We start from the raw sequence: 12,780 nt of genomic DNA, 5'->3' as shown, positions 1-12,780 counted from the left end.
AACCTTAATCTTTTAATCTGTAAAAATGAAACTATTGAAGAAACCAGTCTTTAAGATTCCATCCATCTAGAGATACATATGCAGTTTCCTGATATTTTGACATCATCAAAAATGAAAATAAACGGATATTACCCTAATGATAAGAGAATATTAACACAAACACGTACTAGATGTTTTTAAATTCATTTTCTTCATACCTAAATATCATTTTTACATAACGCCAATGGTACATGTAGCCTATGTTGGGAAACATTGTTTAGCTCTATTCCCCGCCAAATTTAGGGAGATCTATTTTTGTCCTGGGAGGAATTTTTGCTCTCATATGAAAACTAATTCTCTGTACAGTGGGTGTGTGTGGACGTGTGTCCATGTGTGTTCGTTTTCCTCATCTAGATCTTTGAAGAAGAGCACAGTGTTTTGTACCTAGATCAAGGTGGAGTCCTGGTGGCCATGAAACACACTTCTCTTCCAATTCGACATCTTTGGTAAGGGCACCTGCTGCCTGGGGACAGGCACCTGCTGGTTCTGTACTACAGGACTGGCCTGGGAATCAGGCTATCACACTGTGACTGTGCTTAGTAAAGTGTCAAGATGAGCTTGAGTTTAATCTACACCTTTGTTCCACTAAAAGAAGATTGTTGCCTGCAGTTTTTGGCAGGGGGAAGGTAGAAGTATAAAAGCGGGGGGGGGTGGGGTGGGGTGGTAATTTTTGTTCTGAAAAGAAGAATTGCATTATGGTTTTCAAATGTGACAGTCACAACCTATCACCAGTACCTTTTTCTCTCATTGCAATCACAGGTAGAAGGATGTTCACTACTACTCAGTCTCTGAGTAGTTAAACTACTTGGTGTTATGTCCCAAATAACATCTCCTCAAATACAGAATGTGTTATGTACATCCTGCACAGAGATTAGCAGTTTATGATGGTCATACTCCTGTATCTCCCGTGAAGCTGCCCGAGCTTCCTTTTTTGAGGTGACATTCTGCCCCTTTGCCTGTATGTCGTCCCCTGGTGGATGTGCAAGGTCTACCTTCCAGAGGGGTTTCCAGTCGGCTTCTTCCTCTGTGTTTGAAAGTGACTGTCTCACGTGTGAGCTTGTTCGAAATCAAAAGCCTGGTTTTCCCTCTAAGTTGTCACTTTTATGACTAAAGAGAAGGCTGTAGAAGAAAAAAACAAGGCTTAGTTAGCCTGGGGAACAGAAATCCACAGAGAAGGACAGCAAAAGAAAATCTCCTGTAACAAAATGCCAGAAACTGGTTCACTCATAAAGAACAGAAATTAATAGCTCTCAGTTCTGGAGTCTGACAGTCCAAGATCAAGGAGGCCCTGACAGATCCAGGGCCTGGTGAGGACGCTGCTTTCTGGTTCCCAAATGGTGCCTTCTTGCTGTGGTATCACCTGGTGAAATGAGCAAAACAATTATTGAGGCCCTGATAAGTCTTTAACCCCGTTCATGAGAGCTCTGCCCTTATGATACGATCATCTCCCAAAGCATCCACCTCCTAATACTACCAACATATGTGAGGGCACAAACATTCAGACCGTAATGGTAACCCTCAGAGTGGCACACTTCTCCACTCTCATTCTCAAGGGCCCATCCTTCTGTTCTCATCCATTAATTCAACGAGGGGAGCTATGATTTATAACAATGTAAAACCTGCCACATTTTGGAATTTGCCATTTAGAGATAGGTCTGTTGAAATCTATCTTCAGGTGCCGCAGTCTCTGGCTGGGCACAAATCACGAGCTACCACACAGCTTGTAGATTTAAACAGCAATTCTTTATTCCCGAACTCACACAGGCCTTCTACAAACACGTTGTGGGGAAATCCACGTTCTCTGCCCAAATCCACTACTCATGGGCTTCTGTCTCCCAAATATATTGTCTGACCCTAAGAACTCAAGAGGAACTCAGGCAGCAGGATACGCCCTATTCTAAACGCGGAACACCCTAATCTCCTATTATGCTAAACCAGTGACACCCTAAACACGGATCCGCCCTGGTCCTTGAGCAAGGTCACCTTTCAGAAGTCCTTCCATTAGACAGCATGGGAGTAGCTGGCAAGGAAATTGTCATACCTACTTGGCTGATGGCTCCCAGCATTCAGGATCACATGCTGCTAGATACCAGTGAGGATTTGGAGAGGGTCACACTGAGGTCTAAAATATCTAAGTTAAAAAAAAAAAAAAATCAGCCAGAGACTCATTATTCCCACTTTGCACAATTCTCCCTTATTGGGATCTTAATGCATGAGTCCCACTGGTTTGGCTACCTTGTATTTGTGCCCTTTGATATAATGAAGAAGGCCTAATCAGATGGAAAGAGGGCTCATCTTGACAATGCCTGAGCTGCCTTTAAAAATGCAGCCTTTCTTGGTTGATAGCATATTTTCTTAGAAAGGACTTTTTTATATTTTCTCTTGAGATCCTTGACTGTTGTTTTCCTCCATCACTAGGTTGAGTTTTGATGAAGGGAGATCTTGGAGCAAATACAGTTTCACTTCTATTCCACTTTTTGTGGATGGGGTTCTGGGTGAACCTGGAGAAGAAACACTGATCATGACGTAAGTGGAAAGCTCTGGTATGGTTCAGCCTTAATATAGGAGAGTAAATCCAAAAAGACGTTTTATAGCTGAGTCTGCTTTGATTTGCTGCTTTTAGGTTTGAAGTTGTTATCACAGTCAGTGCCCCCTGCCACAGGAGTCCCTAGCAAAAAGGAGGAAAAAAATGTGGGCAGTCATTTTCTTAGCTCTGATAGGTTTGAGGAGACTCAGACTGGGGGTGGTAGCAGAAGAGAAAAGCTCTTTTCTTTCTATATTCAATGAGTTAGGGAAATTAGAAGGAATTATTTCAAGAGCAAAGAAAACTATGCATTTAAAATTTTAATATAAGCAGAGTGTATATGCAGAAAATCTCAGGCGTCTAAGTGTAATTTCTATTTCAGTCAGAACACAGCATTTGATCAAAACCCCACAAGGGATTTTATTTTTCTCTGGCTCTTTACCTAACCCAATTGTGAGGCATATTAGGAAAACCATGAGAACAATCTGTTCTTGTGAAATTGCATTTACAGTCATTCTTGTCTGAAAAGTGATGATCATTAATTTGTGAAAGACTTGATTAATGACTCGGCTGCCTATGGGTTTCAAAATATGGGCTTTGAACTTGGAATACGAAACTATGATATTTCCTTCCCCTAGAAAATTGGCCATGGAAAAATAGAAAAGGAAGGTTTCAAAGTAGTTGATCCTGTCATCATTGAAAATTTCAAAATCGAAGTAAATAATTGGCTTGTTTTCTAACCCCATACTGCACTTTTTTCAATGATAGAAAACATCAAGAAAAATTTAATATGCCTAATAGCTGTGCTTTTGCTCATGGGAAACATAGCTAGATTAGCAATTTATTCCCTAATTTGCTTTTATTCAGTTTTTATATTTGCAGAACATAAATTTTAAAAAGCTGATCTAAAAATCCACTTTGTGGCTTTTATCTACATGTATGATTGTTGATTCAATCACTGCATTAAACACCTGAGTCTCTGAGTAGGGAGAGTAGAATGTTCAATGTAGGAGCACGTCATTACCATTTGGCTGTGGTGTCTACTTCCCTAGGACTGGTGGAAACACCAAATAGCATGGAAACAAAAAACGAAAATATTAGCTCTAGAATTTTCAAGTATAATCTTGGACCACCTAGAATGCATTTCTTGTGACTGTTTTCTCTGTCATTTTTGTCAATTATTGTTGTGGTACAACATATACAAGTGGACTCTTAAGTTAAATAACCTGAGATCCATCTGTACCCATGTTTAGTGGCTTGAATTTGGTACGGACGAACCTCTTTGAGCCTCAAGTTATCCATCTTCAATGAGGAGCCCATAATGGAATCCTCTTCATAAATGTATTTGGAGAATTAAAAGCTTTGACCCATATAATGTGCCCGGCATAACACATGACACCCCTGTGAACACCAGGTTCAGAGTTAACACAACAAATGCAAGCTCTTGTTAATACTGTTGCCATTGTTATTATCGTGTTTACTTTTATCATCATGAACCCTGTAGAGTGTTTGGACACTTCAGCCACCGCTCTGAATGGCAGCTGGTTAAAGTGGACTACAAGTCCATTTTCGACAGACGGTGTGCCGAGGAGGACTACAGGCCTTGGCAGCTACATAGCCAGGTAAGGGGAAGACAGCTAAGACTGAGCCCTGGGCAGGAGGTATGAGAGGTGCTCAAGGAAAGCTCATCCTTCAGGCTTAGAAACTGGAGATCTCTAAGCCAAAATGCCCATTTCTTCCTTTCTTTCTTTCTTACATATTTTGCATGACACAGCATTGAACAAACTCAACATTTATATCTTGTTGTGAAGTTATTTCTGTTTTATTATGCTAGAATATAATGAGATAAAATTCAAATGTTCTTGGCTTAGACTTACAACTCAAAATGAAATACCAACTCAGCACTGAGTTTCAAACATAATTTATCTGAGCATGTCATACTGTGGGGGCGGGGTGAGGAAAAGATCTTCCATTTTATCTACCAATTCAGACAGAGGCAATGCATAAAATAACAAAGTAATGCTTCCTAAGCAGTTCCAGAAAAACCCTTCCTGTCCATTTCCTGGATTCCCTGGGAATACATAGTACTTCTTGCCTCCTTCTAAGGTACTCAAAGTATAGGAATACAGAATTATGAATAGGAAACTTTCCTACATCCTGGCCTCTTACTTAGTTATTCAGCTCACATCAAAAGGCTTGGATGAAATGTCCCTTTAATTTTCTATGGCAGGAACCATTTCTACAGGCCTCCCTGAGGATCTAGTGGAAGTTCTTATTGCAAAGCCATCACTTTGTTCAGGCAGTGAAACATGGTAGGCTCCAAACCTGGACTAAGGAATGCATTTGCATGAAGATGTGTAATGGAGCCTAGAAAGACAGCCTAGAACCAATTAAACACAATTCTGCTCTCGTTGTTCAGAAGCACAAAAGAAGCTATGTTTGACAGTGGGTGCTGCATTAGCTAGAAACACCCTCCCTATTCAGAGGCTCAACAATAAAATTATCGCTCACTTACATTGCTGCTATTTTCCCCTTTGGGATGCATAAGCATTGTGATATTCAAAGCTTTTATTTATTTCATGGAAAACACGAATTTAGCTCTCTTGTTTGTCTGGTAGATGAACATAAAATCAGTGCTATAAAGATGTGTGGGCAGAAGCATAATAAATCGGGACAAAATGGTTCTTTACATTTCTTAGCAACACTCGTATTTCGCATGCTCATAAATGACCAACTGTATAAATCTTTTGTTAGAGGAGAATTGAACTTAATTACCACTGGTTTGCCAACTAGTTATAATCTATCTTAATTATCTGTGTGTCCTCTGTAGCACTAAGATATAACCCTCCCCCAGTACCAGTTTGTTAAACACATGAAGAGTTAGGGATTTATTAGACAAATTCTCAGTACTTCTTAGGATTATCTTTATAGTCATATATTATGATAGACATCAAAAACAAAATGCTGTTAGCACAAAGTACCACACCAGAATCTGTATTACACTAAGGTTTGTGAATATCTCCCTAACCTTCCCTAATGTGGAGCAGGAAACATACAAGCTATGTGCCCAGCTGTGTGTGATGGTTGTCTGCTCACAGGGGGAAGCATGCATCATGGGAGCCAAGAGGATATACAAGAAGCGAAAATCTGAGCGGAAGTGTATGCAAGGAAAATACGCAGGAGCTATGGAATCTGAACCCTGTGTTTGTACAGAAGCTGATTTTGACTGGTGAGCTGGCACCATTATTCCATGGAGTCATTCTATATTTCAAATACACATGGCCCTTGAAGAGAGTTTAGATTGGAAATAGTAGTGACATATGTAGGGCTCATGGCAAACCTCGGATTCTTATAAGATTATCTCTTGGGAACATCATGGTTACTAGCTATGTGCCCACATGATGACAAAACTAGGCATTTCTTTAGATTTAAAGAGGATTAAGAAGATAGTTGGTAATTATCTTCATAGAGTTGATGGATACTTTGGTCAAAAAGAGAAGCTAGATCTATCCTATGTTACTTTGGACAGCAACTCTGAAAACAATAATTGGACTTTGCAGGGTATGAAGATAAAGTCTAGATTCTTTCTGGAATCCAGGATTTTCAGTAGGAAATGATGGTCTTATAAGGCAGTAAATTCTCTGTCTCTGAAAATTTTCAATCAGTGGTCAGCTGAGTACAGCTAATAGAGATGTAGACGACATTTGTGAACTCACTGTAAGGATGGATTTGATGGCATTATGAATTTTTGAACTGGTAAAGAAGCTAGTTAAAACTGGAGAAGTACTGAGACTTTGAGAGGTTTAAACAAAACTCAGAGTGCTGTAGAATTCTTGCTGGAACATTTGCTAAGCAGAAACTTTGCTTATGGGACCAAAGATGAGTATCTTCACTTTATTCTTAGTCAGTGTTTAGTGGTCAGGTAAGGTTGACAAATTATTAATGATAAATAATTATTCCATTTGTAATTATCTCTATCACATTTTATGTTATTTATTTTCCTCTTCTTCTGTATTTCTGTTGTATATAGTTATGCATTTGTGTGTGTATTTTTTACTTTAGAGAAAACAGTCACTAAATAGGTATGCAGATGTTGAACAATTAAAATGTGACCTGGATAAGAGCTTTATCCAGGTCTTTAACAATTTATTTCTAACTGTGTAACCATCACAGGTCAAATACCTGATCATCAAAATATCAGTGATCAAACTGAGACATAGTGTGTGTGTGTGTGTGTGTGTGTGTGTGTGTGTGTGTGTAATCATATTTTAGAAGAATTTTGCCTTCTCTAACAGTAGGACACTGGAGATGTTCTCTGAATGAGTAGTACTGGGAAGGCCTGGCAAAACTGTGCTCCAGGGTCTGACAACCACCCATGGCTATCCCCTTTATTGATGGATAAGGCAAGTCAGCTGGGCATAGTGGTGCACACGTGTGATCCCAGTGACTTGAGAGGCTGAGGCAGGGGGATTGTGAGTTCAAAGCCAGCCTCAGAAACTTAGTGAAGCCCTAAGCAACTCAGTGAGACCCTGTCTCTAATTTTACATATATATATAAAAGGGCTGAGGATGTGGCTCAGTGGTTAGGCTTCCTGAGTTCAATCTCTGGCACCAAAAAATAAATAATTAAAAAAAGAACCAGTGCTGTATCTCTTTGGGGTCAGCCAAGGCAATAGAGCTGCAATGACTTTAGCTCACAAGGATTTCCCCAGGAGCCTCCCCAACAGTGACTTCTGTTGTAGTCAGTGCAACATAACACTAATAAAGTGACAAAAATATTTTATACCTGTCCTGCACTTTGGCACTGACATCCTGAAATACATTTATAAGAAATCTTACCATGGGTTTTTAAGTCAGTCATCACAACCCTCTTTCCCATCATGCACTTTATTCAAGGAGGATTTGCAGAGGAAGTTAGCATGTTACACTACCAGCTTAGCTTTGGCCTTATGTAACAGTCATTTGTTTTCGGAGAGCAAATTTATTCTCTGGTAGAAAATTTAAGAGGATAAGTAAAAAGAGATACCCCAATTCCCTGGTTTCTCCTGGAGACACTTCTTTAGGTTTATTTTCTGCAAGGTTCCAAAATAAACCAGCATGTTGTTCCTGTTCTTCATGTTCAATTGAAAGCTACTCCGGAGTGGAGGAAACCCAGGATAAGGAAAGCAACCAGGCTTCTCTCCTTCCCTATCCCTTGGCCCCATCCTTGCATTCATTTGTGATGGGGATCTGTCACTCATCTCACCAGCTGAACTGCATTCAGACAAGAGGAAAATTAATCATAAACAAGGCCATTGTAAGGTTTTTCTGGTCAGATGGGATTTGGGGGAACTGCATGATTTGTGAAAATATTTTGGAAGGCTCACCATGATGTTGTTGGGCTTTTACTGGTGGCTGGGGTTTCAGTGATTCCACCTGACTGCAGTGTAATGAAAAGTGTTGTTACTGAATGTTCCCTTTTAGCTTGGCTCCCTGGACATTGCCCCAGGTGACCTTGCCATGCATGCTCCAGCATTTTTAATGTAATTCCCTGAAGTGAGCATTGGGTGTCCTGGAGGCAGCGATTCTGAAGTCTTACTACCCATGCTGTATTGAACCAGCACCAAATCTAGCTGGTATGTGCAGAATTCTAAGTATCAGCTGCCTGGAGACAGGCCCCTGAGCTCAGCGGATGTCTTCCTCCCCACCCTTCATGTGCCAGCATCTCACCTCCATTATACAGATGGGCCAATTCCTACTAATGCTTGCTGATTGCTGCCTGCAATTTGTCTGTGCATGCAGAGGTGCAATTTGTTGTCATCGTCTGTGCCTGGTTTCATCTCCCAGAAGCCAAGAATATCAGGCCACTCAGAGGCCCCTGGAAGCAAGGAGAGAGGACTGGGAGAGAAGACAGACAGTTTCCAAACCGGAGAGAAGCTATAGAGCTGTTAGTCCCAACTGGCAGCAATGACTACCTGGGACAAAACTTTTCCTAAGGGGATGCTCTAGACACTTCTGAAGGACATTTTTTTTTTTTTTTTTTTTTTTTTGGCCGTGACTTTAAAACATATGGTTTGTGCACAGGGAAACCTGGCTCTGCTCTAGTCGGTAAATCCAGATGTCTTGGAAGAACATCCCAAAGACATTCCCCGGTAATGAGGCCTGTGCCACATGTGGCTGTATTAAACTCTATGGAGGAGTCGTGTCTAGGGCTCTAGCTTCCACCACTGCCTGGTTTCTAATTACATTCAGTGTTTCTTTCTAATGAGAACATAATCCACTATTTCAACTTAAAGGTGCTTAAATGGAATTATCGATTCTGCAGGAGGTTTTCATGGATTGTTGATAGATAGCCTATGAGAGGCAGGTTCCATTTTTAAGTTATTGATTTAGGGAATACATCGTCTTGACTGACTGGGGTAGAAGGTGGCTGTGGACTAACGTGGAATTGTTCTGAGTCATTTTCCACCTACTGAAAGGTTTATCTTGTCTCTTTCCCCCACAGTGACTACGGCTATGAGCGACACAGCAACGGGCAGTGCCTGCCAGCATTTTGGTTCAATCCATCCTCTCTCTCAAAGGACTGCAGCATTGGACAGAGCTACCTCAATAGTACTGGGTGAGTTTCGGAGGCAGTGACCTTGAGGGGGTCAATCTTTTCAGCTTTTGAGCACATGTTCAGCTGACAGAATTACTTCTGATCCAAGACTGTGTAATACATGTGCTTCATTTTAATAAGACAGCACAGCTTGACATTGATAGTGCACTTTGTATCTGGGGCTAAGACTCTGGTTTCAAATACACAAAGGAGGAAGGTTTCCTTGGAGGAAGAAGATGATGATGCTATTGACATAGACATTTCTTCTATGTAAATACTTTATCAGCTCTTTACTCATGAGGTCACCTCTTACACTCACTCCATCTGCATGAGGAAGGCCAAATAGATGATTTTTGTTAATGTGCTTTTTGTTTTGTAAATGTGGAAGCCTGAGTCAAAATGGGAGCTCATTAACTTTTCAACTTACAAGTTTTAACAGGAGTGTGCTTCGCTTTCTGTCTGTAGTAAGGAATTGCTTCAGTGAATTGGAAACAGGACAGTTTCAGGATCTGCAGGATGAATCAGCAATCTGGAGACCCAGAAAAGCTGATGGCTTAGTTCCAGTCTGACTCAGAAAGCCAGTGGTAGAGTTCCTGTCCAAAGGCCAAGAAGCTTGAGACCCAGAAAGAAGCAACATTTAGGTTGGAATCCATAGACTAGGAAATAGCCAGTGTCCCACATTCTGGGACATCAGTCATAGGAATTCTCTCTTACCTGGGGTGGGGATGGGAGAGACTATCAAACTGTCAGACTTTCTGTTCTCTTCAGACCTTCACATGATTAGTTTAGGTCTACTCGAATCAGGGAGGGCAGTCTGCTTGTCTACCTATATAAATGTTAATCTCATCTAAAGACATCCTCATGGAAACACTCAAAACAACATTGAACTAAATATCTGGGCACCTGTAGCCCAGTCAGATTGACATTGAATTAACTATCACCAGTGATTTAAAGGAGTTCTATATTTAGCTGTGATAAAGGCATTTTGGTTAGGATAAGGAAAATAAGTCTTTTCTTTTAAAGATGTATAATGTCTGTGTTTTGTGCTTGGATAAGAAGTATACATATTGAAAACTTTTGAAGATGAGTAAATGAGTACAGTATTGAACATTGTACTATTTTCTCTCTCTTGTGCCTATTTCCAAATTCTCATATAAAAAGGTTAAAATGATAGGAAGAAAAGGGAAGGGAAGGAGATGGGAGGGAAAGAAAAGAGAAAGAAGAGGAATTAAGATCTTAACAATAATCTAGGTCTATTTGTCCAAGTTTCTTTTCATTTCTAATGTCAGCTGCAGGATACAGAATCCACTGCAGGAAGTGAAATTTTCATTTATTTACTTCTTTATTAATTTTTAAAATATTTTAAATTTTAAAATATTAAATATTTTTATAATGTAAACTAAATTTTATAAGTTATTATTCTAAAGGAGTAAAAGATGCAGAAATGGACTTTGACTATTCCTATGTCTGATGTTAGGGATTCCTTTGGATGAAAAATACCTTTGGATGAAGGAATAAACTATGATTCATTTAAATAAAAGCACAAAATATGAAGAAAATGTAATAGGTCAGGGAGGTCTATAGCATCTAGTACCTTGGAGAACAAAATAAAAAGGGCTGATTATTTAATTAAACTTAATGGAGAAGGAAGGCAAAGACAAAAATATTTGATTATTTGCATGTACCAGCATGTTTGGACATTGTAAAGGGCACTGGGAATCCCTAAAGGTAATTTAAGAATTGCTTATTTCCACCACCAACTCAAATCAGTCCCAGACATTGTATTATTCTCTCTTTGGTGTTAATGAGAGGAATCTGAAGCACAATAGGTCACAGTTGTTCCAGATCTGATGCAATCACAGGAATAAGATGGAGTGACCTCTTACTTTTCAGTTTATTGAGATTGTATAAGTCCTGAATATACTGACTTATATAAAATGAAACATCAAATGATTAAGTTACAATTTCCTATTCAGAAGCATTTATTGCCTGTGCCCTTGAAAAATTACAGTTTCAGTTGATTTGGTGATAAGTGTCCGGGTTACATAAATGTGTATCAATGCAATTGTTTATGTTCAGTAGTCAAAATCAGAACACAGTCTCCTACAGTACAACCTGCACCCTCAGGATTATGTTCTTATCAATGAGCATTAATGATAGCTTCTGACCCCAGGTGATTTTTATTAGGTTGCTATCCACTGGGTTTGTACATTCCATTCAAACATTTTGCACAAAAGCATCAGCATCAGCCTAAGAGCTTATGTGAAAAAAAACATGTGATAAGTTCTAGGCATCAGTAGGTATGACCTGCACTTCTAAGAATGGTGCTCATAGATGGAGGAGTAACCACTGGATTAGGGTCCTATAGGGGACATTCGGAGGGAGAGGTGTCAGTAATAAACTCACTGATCAGTATATTGCGTGAGTCACTCATTTTGCATGGGGAACTGGAAGACCTTCAGTTGGGACAAGGGCCAGAGTCATCTTATAAGACCTCACAACATCAAATTCCCATGTGCAGTGTTTGTAGCTAGCTCTAGAGTTGTCAAGTGGAAAAATGTAGGTGAAACTGAAAAATTACTCTCTGTCTTTTCTAATGTCAGCGCAGCATATCACCTTAGATGTCCCTTGGCTGTGTGTTGATTCAGCACTATTTCATAAGCACAGATTCAACATATAATATTGTAGTCACTACAATGCTGCTACCTTTCTATTAAAAATATTTAATTACAAAAGAATTGTATAGATATGTTTTAGATGTTAAAAAGTCTACTTGGATCATTACCTGATCCTAGCCCCATTCCCACAATTATTTATTTGGTATTCATGCTTCCAAACACTTTTTTTAGCATTTGCCAGTGAATAACTATGCCAAGAGAAAGTATATAAAATTAATTTGGAAGGCTGTTTTTGTGTGATTTGCTGTTTTTATGTGATAGATATTCTGTTTCCCTTTTTAAGTTAAAAACATATTTTAAACATCTTTCCAAGTCAGAATATAGAAGGCTACTTTCCATCTCATTTCTTTTTATTCCATGGTATTAAGTATTATAGAATTATTTAATTGTTCCCTTTCATGAACATTTGGGTTGGGTTTTTTTTTTTTTGGCCACTATAAACAAGGCTACAATTAACATTCCAATACCATATTACTTGTTATTAAAAACACACAAAGCTAATTAAATCTCTTGGCAATGGAGGTGTTTCTGCTAGATTATAAAGCAAATTCCACTCAGCCAACTGGACCCGAGTATCAGGCGGTGCCAGATAGATCCCTTATAGGGTTTTAAACAGGAGCCTCCTGCCCACCTGTTGCCTGTGAGTCCCACAAGGTAGGAATTTGAATTAACTGCCACCCTCTTTAGAGGCAAATGCCAGTGGATTCAGTAAGGGTAAGATGAGGGGAAGCTCAAGTAAGCTTTTCCTAGATGAATCAGGTAAACAGGGTCATTTCTGGCACAAAGAACAAGAGATGACTGGCGACAGGGCCACACTGGTAATCTTCCCAAGGCTCTGACACCAGTGCCTGGAAGCTATAGAAGTAAAGAGCCACTGTGCCCCCTGAGTCTCTCCAATGACTGTTTTAACCTGTCCTTGAGAAGCCTGTGCTCATTCAGTGTAGAATAACCTCAGGACTGGGA

The 12,780-nt window shown here is 39.7% G+C and overlaps 1 protein-coding gene across 4 annotated transcripts in view; it reads left to right on the top strand.

Moving 5' to 3' along the window:
• Sorcs1 (sortilin related VPS10 domain containing receptor 1) overlaps window positions 1-12,780 on the top strand; it is a 466,212-nt gene that overhangs the window by 382,813 nt on the left and 70,619 nt on the right. For all 4 annotated transcript variants that reach the window (XM_076834120.1, XM_076834123.1, XM_076834121.1 and 1 more), the window contains exons 13-17: window positions 394-485; window positions 2,458-2,565; window positions 4,068-4,185; window positions 5,662-5,792; window positions 9,047-9,160. In XM_076834120.1, the coding sequence (XP_076690235.1) occupies window positions 394-485; window positions 2,458-2,565; window positions 4,068-4,185; window positions 5,662-5,792; window positions 9,047-9,160 (563 nt within the window). The remainder of the gene's footprint in view (window positions 1-393; window positions 486-2,457; window positions 2,566-4,067; window positions 4,186-5,661; window positions 5,793-9,046; window positions 9,161-12,780) is intronic.

Source organism: Callospermophilus lateralis, chromosome 15 (genome assembly GCF_048772815.1).
Source record: "Callospermophilus lateralis isolate mCalLat2 chromosome 15, mCalLat2.hap1, whole genome shotgun sequence".
NCBI lineage: Eukaryota > Metazoa > Chordata > Mammalia > Rodentia > Sciuridae > Callospermophilus > Callospermophilus lateralis.
Note: the sequence above shows the minus strand (reverse complement) of the source record. Positions and strands in the feature narration are given on the sequence as shown.